General features: G+C 40.9%; 1 protein-coding gene across 6 annotated transcripts in view; it reads left to right on the top strand.

The window, feature by feature from the left end:
* Positions 1-14,283, top strand: part of arhgef3 (Rho guanine nucleotide exchange factor 3) — a 134,024-nt gene extending 119,741 nt beyond the window's left edge. For all 6 annotated transcript variants that reach the window (XM_033036579.1, XM_033036578.1, XM_033036576.1 and 3 more), the window contains 4 exons: positions 4,986-5,243; positions 8,263-8,433; positions 10,427-10,613; positions 12,884-14,283. In XM_033036579.1, the coding sequence (XP_032892470.1) occupies positions 4,986-5,243; positions 8,263-8,433; positions 10,427-10,613; positions 12,884-13,233 (966 nt within the window). In that variant the 3' untranslated portion in view covers positions 13,234-14,283. The remainder of the gene's footprint in view (positions 1-4,985; positions 5,244-8,262; positions 8,434-10,426; positions 10,614-12,883) is intronic.
* Positions 14,284-16,640: the final 2,357 nt, after the last annotated feature.

Here is a 16,640-nt window from a genome sequence, read left to right as displayed (position 1 = left end):
TTGCTAAATCTGAGCAGAATAAAAGAGAATTTAAGGACAATAACAGGATTGCACAGCAGTGCACCTGGAAGAGCCGCTGCCTCACAGCACCAGAGATCTGGGTTTGATCCTGACCTCGGGTGCTGTGTGTGTGGAGTTTGCACGTTCTCCCTGTGACTGCGTGGGTTTCCTCTGGGTGCTCCGGTTTCCTCTCACATCCCAAAGATGTGTGGGTTTATGGGTTAATTGACCCTGTGTAAATTGACCCCCAGTGTGTATGTAGTGAGTGGATAACATAGAACTATTGTGAACAGGTGATCGGTGGTTGGTGTGGACTCAGCCTCTAAACTTTAGCAAGAATAACTGAATGAGATGAAGACATGTTAGCATCTCTAGACGTCTGAAGGTGGGATTGGTCTGATTCTGATTGCAGGAGATTGCAGATTGGTGAATAAGCTGTTCTTAAGTCGGGACGTCAGGATTTTCAAGCTCCTGTTTCCTCTCCCAGAAAGTAGAGTGGAAAGATGCTAATGGTCAGGGTAGCAGACATCCTTGACAATACCACTCTGCAGGGTCAGGGGGTGAAGAGGAGTGCAGTGGCCACACCAGGCTGAGATGCAGCCCGTCAGAATACTTTCTGCAGCGTGTCTGTAGGTGTTCAAGCGCTCATGGACATGCTGAGTCTTCTCAGACGCCCCGGAAAGTAAACTCACTGATGCACTTTCTCGACTGCATCAGTGTGAAGGGACCAGGTTAGGTTGCTGGTGATATGGGTGGCTTACAACTTGAAATTGTCGGCCTTCCCTACAGCAGGCTATTGATGCAGACATGGTTGTCTTCACCTCTTATGCAGCGATTTTATCTGACCACTTCCTCTCACAGCAAGTTCCAGATTTCAACCACCAGGTAAAAAAGAGAAATTCCCCTCGATTCCCTTTAAAACTCCTTCCTCTCAACTTAAATCTATTTCCTCTGTTTTTTGATACCGCTACCATGGGAACAAAATTTTGACTATTAACCCCATCAATGCCTCTTATAATTTTATATATTCTATTCTATTCTTTTCTATTCTATTCTATTCTATATATCTCTCTCAGGGCAGCCCACAGTATCTCCTTCACTCTAGAGAAAATCAAACCCAGCCGATCCGATCTCTCCCCACAACTGAATTTCCCCCCAATCTAGACAACTTCCTGGTGCATCCCCTCAGCACTCTGTGGAATTCTGTGAATTCTCTGCCTCAGAGGGCGGTGGAGGCCGGTTCTCTGGGTGCTTTCAAGAGAGAGCTAGATATGGGAAAAAAGCTCATACTTAAATTCTGGAAAAATGCGCCCACACCAACAATAAAAATGTGGATATCAAATATGTTTGAAACATTACATCTGGAAGAGATGAGATTCCTCTTAGCAGATAAAGCAAACCAATTCCAAAAGACGTGGTCTACGTTTATGGACCTATTACAAGCATGAGGTGCAATAGTAATTTAAAAAATAAATAAATAAATAAATGGTATCAGGACCTGGCATTGGGAGATAAAACAACAAAAACAGACTTGGTTGGTAGTCTTTCTGCGGAGTTTAATGTTATAATAGAGCGATTGTCCTTACTTTCTTTTTCTTTCTTTTCTAGGGTCTACTTTCTTACTTTACTTCCTTCTCTAACTTCTTTTCTAAGGGGCTTTCTTTTCCCAACACTCTCCTGCACTTCACAACTCTTGCGCACCTTCTTTACTTTCCTTACTTCTATCTTTTTCTTAAAGCTTTAAAAAAAAAAAAAATGAAGCGGTACAAAAAATGTATTAAGATATATGTGTTGTGTGTTATTGTAATTTACCGTACTTCTAATAAAATAAAAAAAATAAATAAAAAAAAAGAGAGAGCTAGATAGGGCTCTGATTGGGCTTAAAAATAGCGGAGTCAGGGGATATGGGGAGAAGGCAGGAACGGGGTACTGATTGGGGATGATCACCCGAAACGTCACCTATTCCTTCTCTCCATAGATGCTGCCTCACTCACTGAGTTTCTCTGCATTTTTGTCTACCTTCGATTTTTCCAGCATCTGCAGTTCTTTCTTAAACTTTAAATCTCAAGAGAGTATTGATCCAGTTTGCTCAGCTTTACACCCATGTAATGCCTGGAATCAATCAGGTCTAGGAAGGAAGGTAGACAAAAATGCTGGAGAAACTCAGCGGGTGCAGCAGCATCTATGGAGCGAAGGAAATAGGCAACGTTTCGGGCCGAAACCCTTCTTCAGACTTCTTCAGGTCTAGGAAGAAACTGCAAATGCTGGTTTAAATCAAAGATAGACACAAAATGCTGGAGTAACTCAGCTGGGCAGGCAGCATCTCTGGAGGGAAGGTGACGTTTCGGGTCGAGACCCTTCTTCAGACAGTTAACATGGAGTTGGGAGATGTACAGCATTATAACTCTCCTTACATTTGATTTGCATCGCTGCTGTTTTAAAAATCTTTAACAGGATCATTCTTTTAAAAGCATAAGGGTAATAAATCCTCAGATCTTGCATTCATTTTGCATAAATTAGGTCTACGTCCGACTACAAATTAAAATGATTCTGTAATAGTCCAGATTATTGTTGTGGTGTACAGTGGCTGATTTACATTGCATAATAGATTACATAAGGACAATTGTGCAGTCTTGTGTCAAGTAAATCTACCTCACTTGGAGTTGTTTTGCTTGGTGATCATTAGCTGCAGTGCAGTATTCTCCAGGAAGCCTTGCATGTCGTGCCATTCCGTGGCTATTAATAGGTTCAGCCTGCAGCATGCAGTGATTTTATTTTTATGCTGCACTGAGCATTATTTTACACAATCTGCTTGGCTAATTGTTCTCAACTTTCAGCTGAAGCTCATTTAGTAAATTATTTGCAGTGTTTGTTTATAGACAAATAGGTGCAGGAGCAGGCCATTCGGCTCTTCCAGCCAGCACCGCCATTCAATGTGATCATGGCTGATCATCCACAATCAGTACCCCGTTCCTGCCTTCTCCCCATATCCCCTGACTCCGCTATCTTTAAGAGGCCTATCTAGCTCTCTCTTGAAAGTATCCAGAGAACCGGCCTTCACCGCCCTCTGAGGCAGAGAATTCCACAGAATCACAACTCTCTGTGTGAAAAATTGTTTCCTCATCTCCGTTCTAAATGGCTTTGCCCTTATTCTTAAACTGTGAACCCTGGTTCTGGACTCCCCCCCAACATCGAAAACATGTTTCCTGCCTCTAGCGTGTCCAAACCCTTAATAATCTTATATGGTTCAATAAGATCCTCTCTCATCCTTCTAAACTCCAGAGTGTACAAGCTCAGCCGCTCCATTCTCTCAGCATATGACAGACCCGCCATCCCAGGAATTAACCTTTAGAACCTACGCTGCACTCCCTCAATAGCAAGAATGTCCTTCCTCAAATTAGGGGACCAAAACTACACACAAAACTCCAGGTGTGGTCTCACTAGAGCCCTGTACAACTGCAGAAGTTTGAGAGTTTCAGCAATTCATCGCAGAAACAGTCCCTTTGGCCAATGGAGTCCCTGTGAACCAATAATCTCCACACACTAACACTATCCTACACACACCAGGGACAACTAACAATTTTAACCAAAGCCCATTAGCCTATAAACCTGTACGTGTTTGGAGTGTGGGAGGAAACCAGAGCTCCAGGAGAAAACCCACCCAGGTCATGGGGAGAACGTACAAACTCCATACAGACACCCGTAGAAAGGATTGAACCCGGGTCTCTGGCTCTGTAAGGCAGCAACCCTACAGCTGTGGTGGGTGGGTGGGGGGGGGGGGGGGTCATGATGAGTCAACTGCTATTCAGTCTCGTGCTTGAACCTGCCATTCAAAGTCTCAAATGTACACCCATTTTACCACTGAATTATTTTAAATGTAGTAGTGACTATTATGTTAAATACCAGAAACACAACTGTTTTGCCAGAGTCTGAATAAGTGACAGACATTGGGACAGGCGTTGCTTCAACTGACTTGAGTTGCATCAACTTCAACTTTTAAGTCTTTTGGACCAAAAATAATTTCTACTCTAAATATGACCAATTCTGCAGCTGTTGAATTAATAGATCACCGTACAGTGCAGCTTTTACCGTTCGGGTACCTTGTTGCAAATATTAGTGTGCTTTCATTTAAACCTCGCTATTTTGACTCTCTTGGTCACAGTAGTTGATGGATTGGCACAGGGCACCAGTCAGCACCTGTAAGAGAAAGACAGGGTTGATTTAAAAAAAAAATACCCAAAAGGTACCTCAGTGGCACAGTTGGTAGAGCTGCTAGAGTGGATGTGGAGAGGACGTTTCCACTAGTGGGAGAGTCTAGGACCAGAGGTTATAGCCCCAGAATTAACTAACGTTCCTTTAGGAAGGAGATGAGGAGGAATTTCTTTAGTCAGAGGGTGATGAATCTGTGGAATTCTTTGCCACAGAAGGCTGTCGAAGCCAAGTCAATGGATGTGTTTAAGGCAGAGAGATAGATAGATTCTTGATTAGTTCGGGTGTCAGGGGTTATGGGGAGAAGGCAGGAGAATGGGGTTAGGAGGGAGAGATAGATCAGCCATGATTGAATGGCAGAATAGACTAGATGTGGTGAATGGCTTAATTCTGCTCCGATTATGTATGCCCACAAAGATGTGCGGTTTAGTAGGTTAAATGGTCTCTAAATTACCCTTGGTATGCGGGGAGTAGATGAGAAAGTGGAATAATGTAGATCTGATGTGAACGAATGATTGGTCAGCATCGAACGGTGGGCCGAAGGGCCTGTTTCCTGCATCATTCGATCAATCGATCAATTGTTATGACCTGACTTTTACAAGCGGTAACTGAGCTGCAATATATTTCCAGCACTTCTGAATCATTTAAAACTTTATTTCTGGCTTTTGTCGATAGCTTTCTTAAGTTAATATGATTTGGTGATACGGTCGAATAACCATGTTTCTGAAGCACATCTGTGTGGCCTGACTATTAAAGACTTTTTTCCTTCTCTTTAGCTTCCGTGTTTAAACTCCTATGATAGTTACTGCAGCAACCAAGTGGCAGCAAAGGCTCTTTTGGATCACAAGAAACTGGATCATAGAGTCCACGACTTTCTACAACGTTGTTTAGAATCTCCCTTTAGTCGTAAGCTGGATCTTTGGAATTTCCTTGATATTCCACGCAGTCGATTGGTGAAGTACCCATTACTGCTGAAAGAGATCCTCAGACACACGCCGAACGACCACCCAGATAAACAGCATCTGGAAGAAGCAGTAAGTAACAAAGAGGATTCATTGTGTTCGTGCAGCCTCCCAACATTGGTGCAGAAATAATACGTTCGATTGGGCTACAGAATATGAAAGCTGGATAAGAAATTGAGGTTTTCATGGCAGCAACGTGGTCAGATCATTGAGACTGATCATTGGCCATGTTTTTAAATATACATGTATTTTTAATATATTTAAATACATTAAATATTTTTAAATATTTAATATATTTAAATATTTAAATAAGATTGTTAAGGGCTTGGACACGCTAGAGGCAGGAAACATGTTCCCGATGTTGGGGGAGTCCAGAACCAGGGGCCACAGTTTAAGAATAAGGAGTAAGCCATTTAGAACGGAGATGAGGAAACACTTTTTCACACAGAGAGTGGTGAGTCTGTGGAATTCTCTGCCTCGGAGGGCAGTGGAGGCAGGTTCTCTGGATACTTTCAAGAGCGAGCTAGATAGGGCCCTTAAAAATAGCGGAGTCAGGGGATATGGGGAGAAGGCAGGAACGGGGTACTGATTGTGGATGATCAGCCATGATCACATTGAATGGCGGTGCTGGCTCGAAGGACCAAATGGCCTACTCCTGCACCTATTGTCTATTGTCTATATTTTTAAATATACAGTATTGCCAAGAAACCGCATTTCCGACTTACGAACTGTTTGCATAACGAACGTTTCACAGGAACAGAATGTTTGGGATACAACTCAGTGATATGAATATTGATTTCTCTAACTTCAAGTAACCCTTGTATCCACTCTCTCTCTCCATCCCTCCCCCACCTACATCATACCAGCTTCAGTCGTCTTGTTGAGTCTCGTTGTCTGTACTCGTTTTCACCTTGCCCCAAGCTAACAATGGCCTATTTCCTTTATCATATCTTTCATTCATCTGTTCTATATTTCTCTACCTCACCGTCTATATCTCTCGTTATCCTTTCCCCTGACTCTCAGTCTAAAGGGTCTCGACCTGAAACATCACATATTCCTTCTCTCCAGACTCTCTTCGCTGCCTGACCCGCTGAGTTACTCCAGCATTTTGTGTCCATCTTCAGTTTAAACCAGCATCTGCCGTTCCTTCCTACACATCTTGGAGAAGACCTGTACTCTTGATTTATATATCAATCCTGTACATAGACTAGTCATTCAAGGATTTGATATTAAGTGAGAAGCTGGAAATATTATTGAATATATCTTTTGGCTGCTTATAATTTAAATATTCTTTTTAACTAAAGTAATCAGTGCATTAATATATGAAAGACATTTTTGAAAATTAATCTTTTAAAATTGTATTCGCTGATTGGAATGAGATAATGGAATTTCATGGACTTTTGTTAATAGCACTTTTCAAACATTACTGCACCATATTAAACAAAAAAAGATAAGTTGTCCTTGAATTTCTGTACAGGGTGTTCAGTTGAAGAAAACCAGCGTGAAAAGAGGGATTTGTGTATCCTCTCTCTCCACTTTGTTTTTTTTTAATAAGATCGCAAATGTATTAAAAAGTGTTTCTCTTGTCAAAAGGCCACTGATTAGATGCTGCTAAAGCTACGAGAATGCATTAAAAGTGGTTGCGAGCAGTGACAGGATACAAACCAGATCAGGTTTTTCCATTAAATCTCCATTAATCCAGCTACTTTGAAATTTAAAAAAATGCTGATGGATAAGATTCCATCAAACATCCAGCTGCACTCTTGCCAGTTTAAGAAGTGATTCGATTGTAGTCAGACAGTAAAATTTATCACAATTAAACATTATATATATATATGGGGCAGTTTCATATCAGAGTTTTAATTCTTATACTTTATAACCATATAACAATTACAGCACGGAAACAGGCCATCTCGGCCCTTCTAGTCCGTGCCGAACACTTACTCTCACCTAGTTCCATCTACCTGCACTCAGACCATAACCCTCCATTCCTTTCCCGTCCATATACCTATCCAATTTATTTTTAAATGATAAAATCGAACCTGCCTCCACCACTTCTACTGGAAGCTCATTCCACACAGCTTCCACTCTCTGAGTAAAGAAGTTCCCCCTCATGTTACCCCTAAACTTCTGTCCCTTAATTCTCAAGTCATGTCCTCTTGTTTGAATCTTCCCTACTCTCAGTGGGAAAAGCTTATCCACGTCAACTCTGTCTATCCCTCTCATCATTTTAAAGACCTCTATCAAGTCCACCCTTAACCTTCTGCGCTCCAAAGAATAAAGACCTAACTTGTTCAACCTTTCTCTGTAACTTAGTTGCTGAAACACAGGCAACATTCTTTGCAAGGGGATTCTAATACTACCTCAAACTATAGGTTTAATCTTTAATTAAAAATTGAAATGGATATTATTCATAATACGTTTTTGCGTTACCATTAAAATTGTAGCACATCTTCGATTCAGCAACTTCTGCAAGATATATGCAGAATTATATTTGCCCTCGGGTAGAATGTTAATGGCTCTCTTCGCACAAAACTGTAAAAGCCGGGGTTCGGGGGAACGTATGATGATATAAATAAACAACAAAGGTTTTCATTGGGCAGGGATTAAATTAGTCTGATACAGCTGTTGCTAGCGATTCAAGATTTGACATTCAAGAAAAGCAAATTGCCAAGTTAAGACCTCCGGAGAAATGATGACACATGCAAGAATTCCTGAATTACAGAATGCTCAAAATAATTGTGGTCTATGTGTACGTGTTCTAAAAATATTCACATCGAACAAAAAAAACATTTTACATGTAGCTTACTTTATCCTCTGATGGAAATTAATTTTGCCTCAGGATTTTGAGGTGAGAAAATGGGAGATTTTTTGGGGTAGTGCTTAATTTATATGGATAAATAGATAAATGGTTAATGCAAATATGGTCTCATAAATATGACAGAGGATTTTTAGTCGTGCAAATTCAATTTTCCCCACTGACTGGCAACTGAAATTAAAATCATTCCTAGAAATGTTGTCTTTGCTGTGATTGCAGTTTTAATAATTTCTTGCTGTGATTAATAATCTACATGGCTCTTTTGTCTTTCAGATTAATATTGTGCAAGGGATTGTAGCTGAAATCAACAAGAAGACTGGGGAATCGGAATGCCAGTTTTACAAGGAGAGGCTCGTCTTTCTTTTAGAGAGTCAAAAAGACCCTCTGATCGAAAATTCTAAGATGCTGTGTTGTCATGGAGACTTGAAGAACAACAGGGGAGCAGTAAGTGCTCTATGATATTCTATTTTCCCATTCTATGCTTGCCTTTGAATAGTGCTACAAGTTATCGCTAGGTCTTTTAAGAATAATTTAAATGGCGTCAAACTGTGGTAGTTGTAAGTCAGTCTTGGGAAGAGTTGTCTTAGAACCTAATTTTCATTGAGAAATACAGAAAATAGCAGCTCATTAGTATGAAGTAAAGAAGTGCATGCGATTTGGGCAATATCATTACGAATGGTTTAGTAACTTGTATACTGAACCAAAATATTTCATATGATTATAAAGCTCAAGCTGATGCAGCGATTATACTTTAAAAATGAGGCTTTGAAAGTGAGATTTTACCAAGGAACTAGCTATTGTGACCCAGATTAATGAGATTTATTTTGTGCGTGATGAAAAGATCAAAACCAGTCTGCTCTTTCAAGCTGTCTGACTTTAATGTTACAGTTGAAGGGCAGGCCTCCCTGTTTAATAATCCCTCCTTCCCTACATAACACGGATATCTCAGCTGATGAATAACCTTTGTAGGATTAGGACTGAAGTGACATTTGTTGGGATACAGAAATCTTGAACGTTTTGATTGTGCAAAATGTAAACTTGGAAAATAATTAGAAGGAATCATATTTTGTGGTACAATAATACTGCAACACATCAGGGTAAATACAGTACATTGTATTCACCCTGATGTGTATGTTGTACTGTATGTACTTGGCAAAGCAAGATCACTACAGGAGCGCGTGCAGCTGATAAGAAGTGCACCGCAGAAGCTCAGAGGAAGCGCCGCGCGCAAGGCTCGAGTCACTTCAACTTCTACTGCAGCACCCACCCAACTGTGTCCCATATGCAGGCGAGCCTTCTGGGCCCGGATCAGTCTCACCAGTCACCTCCAGACCCACAAACAAAAACACTGAAGTCATGGTCTTCTTCGACTACGTAGGACAAACAACACCAACAACTGTATCTAATATAAAACAAGATTTGTAATAATAATTTGTATCTGAGGACTTCTGAAGTCCCTGGCAAAGCCTTTTGTCTTTGTCAAAGTTAATTTAATCTCAAAATTAATACATAACCCTCACCATGCAGTTATGATTGATTATACTGTGATACAGTGGATCTGTCTGGACAACACGTGCGCACTGTGCATTATTTATAAGCACTCCTGTAATCGTCAAGTGGCCGTGTATCTCCATCTGTCATTAGAATATGAAACTGACCTGCCCCCGTGTAGACAAAATGAAATCGTACATTGCATTATCAATCATATATTTTTTAAAAGCTCTTAATCTCACAGCTATTATGTGGGCTACCTTTCTAATTCATCTCATGTTCTCCAGGCATGCTGCTTGAAAAGCAGAATCTAGACAGAGACATTCTGCATGGAAACAGGCCTTCCTGCCCCCACTTGTCTATACTAACCAAGATGTCCCATTTAGCCCATATCCCTCCAAACCTTTTCTCTCCATATACCTGTCTAAGTGAGATACAAAATGCTGAAATAACTCAGCGTGTCAGGCAGCATCTCTGGAGAAAAGGAATAGGTGATGTTTTGGCTCGAGACCCTTCAGACTGAAGAAGGAACTCGGCCCGAAACACCACCTTTACCATTTCTCCAGAGATGCTGCCTGACCCGCTGAGTTACTCCAGCCTTCTGTGAAACGTCACCTATCCATGTTCTCCACAGATGCTGCCTGACCCGCTGAGTTACTCCAGCACTCTGTGAAACGTCACCTATCCATGTTCTCCACAGATGCTGCCTGACCCGCTGAGTTACTCCAGCACTCTGTGAAATGTCACCTATCCATGTTCTCCACAGATGCTGCCTGACCCGCTGAGTTACTCCAGCGTTTTGTGTCTATCTTTGCATCTGCAGTTCCACCCTACATTCCTATCCAAGTGTATTTCAAATGCTGTTCTATGATGTGCCTCAGCGACCTGCTCTGGCAGCTCGTTGTATGTACCCACCTAAGTCAAGTTGTTTCTTTTTATTTTACAGAAGCTCCATGTTTTCCTCTTTCAGGAAGTGCTTGTAATTACCCGAGTGGTGACGTGCAGTGAACAGCTGTGCTACCAGCTGTACAGGCAACCCATCCCTGTCAGCGATCTGGTCTTGAATGACCTGCAGGATGGTGAAGTGCGATTAGGTGGATCCATTCGAGGCGCTTTCAGCAATAACGAGAGAAGTATGAAGCTATTTTGTTACCTCCCCAATTCTCCGTTCCACAAAAATCCTCTGCTATTTAAATGTGCAATTATTTCAATGTTCACACTGGATTCTGATCTTTTCCACTGAATACTATGCAAAGTATTGATTTATTATGGGCCTGTCCCACTTAGACTATTTTTAGGCGACTGCCAGCTATTGTCATAGTTGTAGCAGGTCGCCGAAAAACCGGTGACTGCACCCTCCTTCGACATAAAATTTGAAATAGAATCATTGCTTTAACAACAAAAAAAACCAAGTCAGCACGGGCGACAAACTACGTCACCTGCCGACAACTACAACAGCACCTACGTCAGGAGAAGTCAAGCCACGCTCATTGGCGTCAAACCCACTGTCGCCGACTGTCTCTGAAAAATTTTCAACATGTTGAAAATCCAGCGGTGACCAGAAAAACGCTACGACTCTTTGGGCGACTGAGGAGACGACTCACGACCATACAGGCGACATCCCGGCCACCATGTGGTGACAGCCTAGTCGCCTGTAGTCGCCTAAAAAAGTGTCTTAAGTGGGACAGGCCATTTACTGTCACATGCAGTGAGATACAGTGAAAAATCCTTTATCTTGCGGACTTTCCAGGCAGATCATACCATAGCAAAACAGTGTTGGAGCAACTCAGCAGCTCAGGCACCATCTGTGGAGGGAAAGGATAGGTGATGTTGCAGGTTGGGATCCTTCAACAGAAATTGTAGTAAGGGGGGGGGGGATAGAAAGCTGGAAAGGAGTGGTGGTGGCAGGGACCATGTCTGGCAAGTGAGAGGTGGATGCAGGTGAGGGGGGTTGATTGCCAGATGGGTGAGTCAGTGACAAAGGTTGGAGATGAATATGAGACATACCATACCTGTGTACAACAGGTAGTGTTTAGGTTAGAGATATCGCATGGAATCAGGGCCCTTGGCCTAGTGGTCACCGCACACTAACACCATCCAATACCCATTAGGGCCAATTTACAATTTCACTAAGCCAATTAACCGACTAACCTGTACATCTTTGGTGTGTGGTAGGAAACTGGAGCAACCGAAGAATGAGCAAACTCTATACAGACAGGATCGAACCCAGGTCTCTGGCTCTGTAAGGCAGCAACTCTACTGCTGCGCCACTGTGCCCCCCCCAGTACAAAAGAGCAAATAAACAAGAGTTCAGAATAGTGAATTTAGGGAAATGTCAGCAGAAATTGTCATTGTGCATTTGATCTGTAGTTGAAGCCGACACAAAAATAATAGCTCTTGAGACAGGGAGGATGTCTGTAACATGACATTTGACTCCAGCTACAAGCCAATGCCTTTAAAGGGACAATTATTGAAAAAGGGAACAAGATCTTTCTCTCTCCTCAGTTCAACAAACAATGAGGCTTCAATGTGTTTGACACCAACACCTAAAAATGCAAGTTATCCAGTTATTTTAAGTGGAAATGATTTTGAAATGTTGTTTATTCTGTAAGAATATTAAATGACAACTTTAGCAGGTTAACATTTAACTATTTATTATGAAGAGCAATTATATTTTTCTAGTCCAGAAATGCTGGATGTAAAGTTATTATTCCTGAGGTGCAATTCCCATTCGCCCTAAAAACTTGTACAAAGTTTAAACGCATTTTGCTGATGTAAGTTTATACTGAGGTTTTCCAAATCTAAATGCATGTCTCAAGTTTTAAATGATAATTATGCAAACAGCAAAAGCCGAAATGTAATTTTTTAAAAGTTTAAACGCATTAAACTATCAAGCAAAGTCGCAAGGTGCAGCGTTTAACCGGTTTTAAAGTTTCAATATTTATTCATTTAAAATACTTTCAAAGGAACACAAAATGCAATACATTGAGTTATTTAGGAATGGTATACTCAAAAAAATGTCAATAGTAGAAACAGTTCTCTTTAACGCAGAAAAAGTAGTAACTTTATCCAGCTGTAGAAGCAAGGAACTACAGATGCTGGTGCTGCAAAGATACAAAGTGCTGGAGTAGCTCATCAGGTTAGACAGCATCCCTGGAGAACATGGATGGTTGGTGTTTTTGGGTTAGGACCCTTCCTCAGATGGAAGGTCTTCTTTATTCTGAAGGGTCCTGACCTGAAACATCACCTATATATGTTCTCCTGGGATGCAGCCTGCCCTGCTGTGACTCCAGCACTGTGTCCTTTTTCAGTTTATCCAAATTAGAGCTTGAGATGCAAATGCAGTGGAATAATTGACTAATGATTTATATCATTGCTAATTTAATCTTTCTTTCCATCTTAGCAAAAAACTTCTTCAGAGTAAGCTTTGTGGATCCTTCTGAAGGGCAATCTCACTCGCTTCAGGCCAACGATGCCTTCAACAAGCAACAATGGCTGAACTGCATCAGGCAGGCTAAAGAAGCTGTACAGCGCTCATTGAGTGATGCGGGAACGCTAGGGTACAAAAGGCATACCCACCTAACTCCAAATGGGATCATCGTGTCCCATCAAGAACCAAAGCTTGAAAGAATGGACCAATCAGACAATGAATCGGACTGTAGTATGGACACCAGTGAGATTAGTGGGGACTATGAACAGATGGAACAAACACACTGTTGTGTATATCAGAAGAGAATAGAGACGGACGTTTGACGTCAACACAGTTTGTAGAAGTCCACGGCATTTTACCTGTACAGTATTTGCATTCCATAAGGAGCATTTTGGAAAAGCACTTTGATTCCTTGTGATGGTGTTACTGCTGTTTTAATTTTGCATGCTTGACAAATACTGCCAAGTGTGTTCCTGTCAGCTGGATTTTTGTTGTCTCCACTGTTTCTGGTTTGATGTGCTCTCTAACATCATCATTTGGACGGATAAAATATTGTATGGCTATCGACAGCGCCTTGTTTGGTTGTGTTATGTTATGGACCAATTCTAAGTGGATTGATACAATTTGGGAGCAGCCAGACAACAGCTCTGGTGGTTTATGTGGAGCATCAGGCAACATTTGAGCGAAGCTGAACAAAGCACTCAAAATGAATGAAACAACAAACTCTGACCAATTACAGTTATAACTTAATGGAATTTGTTTTTCTGAAGCAAGCTGCCTAATATTGCTCCATGACTGGATAAATTCACCACTCAAGGTATCATCAATGTAACTGCTAAATCTGCCAAACCGTGAATGTGTTGTCTATTATTTTACATTCTACAGGATAAGTTTAAGCAGAATGTTTTTGTCCACGCCATGTTATCTGTATGTAACGTAATGCCCATGTACAAGATGAGGAATCAAAAGGACAAGCTGTATAAGAAAAATGAAGCCAAAGCATATTAATTATTATTTGGAAGAAAAGTAATGTGTTTAATCTAATTTAGTAAAATTTCCATCGTATTTATAGGTTTTTACATGAATTGTAAAACTTCTATTTGGCCATCGCAATATATTTAAAACGTTTTGTTTTAAAACATGAATTTAGCAGATATCTATCCAATGACTGGACGAGGAATTGATGGAAAATAGAGTGAAAGGTGGTTGTTGCAATTTTTAAAATTGATATGTAATTACACATATAACCAACGAGAGACTCTTGGTCCTGGAGGTAATATTATTATTCATTTGCTAAACTCCTTATTTGGAAGATAAGGAGTGAGAACATGACAGTCAAAGGAATAAACTGAGACATGGTAATTTTGTAAAAAGGAGTGGTCTTACCTTTTTTTAATAAGTTTACCAGCTGTTTGTGTGTCATCTCTACTGGCAGTCACGTTAAATCCAAAATCAGAATGAAAAACTGGGCCAAGGGAACAGAATAAAATCCAGATTATTAGTCTGTGATCAGGATTGCCTTTCTAAACCTTTCATATCCATGTACCTGTCCAGGTGTCTGTTGAATGTCACTATTAGAGCCAGGATGTTTAGGCGCTAAAAATCTCTGAAATAGGCACGAAAAAGGCATTTATTGATTAAAAAAGGCATGTATTTCCACCACCAAAATATGGTTAAAAATTATAATTATAAAGGTATACTACATTATTGCCTGGTTGCACATAACTACTAGCATTTTTTTCAAATTATCTGGTGTTAAACTATGCCGTCTGTCAGACAGAATATGCTTCAGTTGTGAAAAACTTATTTCTACCCCAGCTGAGGACACTGGTGCATTCCTGAAACAAGCTACAAACTCTACATTCATGTTGATATCTTGTGCATTACAACTACCTTTGAGAAATTTAGCTATGTTTTGTACTTCTTCAAGATCTTTGTTAGTTAAAATCCCCCTCTCACATTTTCCTTGTATGTCTTTACCTACATCACCAGGAACTTTAAGTACAAAGTACAGCAAGTGAAGATGTAAACAACTGAGCAATAGTTGTGCTTTTCGACTTCTCCAATACTTCCGATGTCAAGAAATACTCCTTTGATGGTTGACCTGCCTCCAGTTTACCGATGACCACATTGGCAACATATCTCCCCACAGTATTGGTTGTCTCGTCTATTGAGATCCATATTTTGATGCATGCAACTTCATCTCTAATTTTCTGCACAACAATGTTGAAGTTGCTGTCAACATAATTTTTCTGGTATAGGTTCCTTTGTGTATTTCCCTAAAAAACCTCAGAGATTTGTTTTGCAATTTCAACAGTGGAATTCCAGCATCAATGAATGCTTTGCACAGATCACTCGAAAACTCAGATTTGCAACAGGAGCCAGCAGTAAATGTTGTGAGGAGACAAGCTTGCATATTTCCTACCTCTGCAGTCGACTTGTGTTTAGCTGCCTGTACATGCTGGGAAACGAAATATTTATTCTCATGATTCATTGCTTTCTCACATGCTTTGCAAAACTCACATGCTTTGCAAAACTGTAGAGAATATATCACTCCCATACACTCTCACCAATTCGTTCAGTTTTTTACAAGCCGTTGACTTGACTTTAGGCATTTTGACATTTGCAGGGGTAGATCCTACAGGAGCGGGGATGCAGACCTCTACAGGCAGGCCAAGTACAAGCTGAGAAGAGGAATCAGAGCTGCCACGGAAGGATACTCTGAGAAGTTGAGGAGCAAGTTCTCAGCAAATTACTCTTCTTCAGTGTGGAAGGGCTTGCAAGAAATCACAATCTACAAGTGGAAAACTCCCCGCTCCTTGGGATCTACCCCTGCAAGCTGACTGCAGGTTCGATAAACAGAAACCTAACCCTGGTACCCCCATACCCCATCCCCAATCAACACTTCACACCTACTCACAGCTTGACCTTTGAAATGACTAGATCCTTCCCCACCTACTTAAAGCATGACCCCAGTCTGCAAAGACTGGACCCTTTCCCACGCACCCTTTCCAATCACCACTTAACACCCACTTACAGCCGAGTTTCGCCCTGGTGGTGTAAATTTTCTTGTAAGTTATGTTAAAATGGCAAAAAAAGGTTGATTTAGGCATTCAATCGTGAAAAGGGCATTATCTTCCTGCAATCATCAAAAAGGCACATGGCATTTATGGCAAAATCCTGGCTCTAGTTATTATCGTATGCCTCAATTACCTACTCTGGCAACTCATTCCATATACCCACCACCCTGTGGAAAAAGTTGCCCCTCAGAATTCTATTAATAGATGTGGTTACAAAGAAGAGAAACTGAGCAGAAAGCGGCCTGCCTAATGTCGTCTTGTTCTGGCTGCTATTTGAATCTAGTCATTAATTCTGCAGAAGAAAGAATTGCCAGTCTTTACTAAACACGCAGCCATAGGAATTGTGTACTCCTGCATCTAGCATCTACTAACCAAGCATTCTGGGTTTTGTTCTCATTACAGTAGTGATAAATGGGGTTTTCTCAAAAAAGGACAATCACAGCAGACATGATTTTGATGGAAATTGACTGCTCATATAGCTTAGGCTGTGCATGATTTTCCAATTGATCTTTTGTTGAAGATGTCCATTGCTTGGCACCTTGAGTAGAATGAATGGTGGAGAGGCCCCATTACGATACAGCAGAACAAATATACAAATCTCAAATGGATGGTGGCAACAGTTCAACACTATGTGTAGTCATCACAAGTTT

Source organism: Amblyraja radiata, chromosome 18, assembly GCF_010909765.2.
Source record: "Amblyraja radiata isolate CabotCenter1 chromosome 18, sAmbRad1.1.pri, whole genome shotgun sequence".
Taxonomy (NCBI): domain Eukaryota; kingdom Metazoa; phylum Chordata; class Chondrichthyes; order Rajiformes; family Rajidae; genus Amblyraja; species Amblyraja radiata.
The sequence above is the reverse complement of the archived record's forward strand: the minus strand, read 5'-3'. Positions and strand labels throughout refer to the sequence as shown.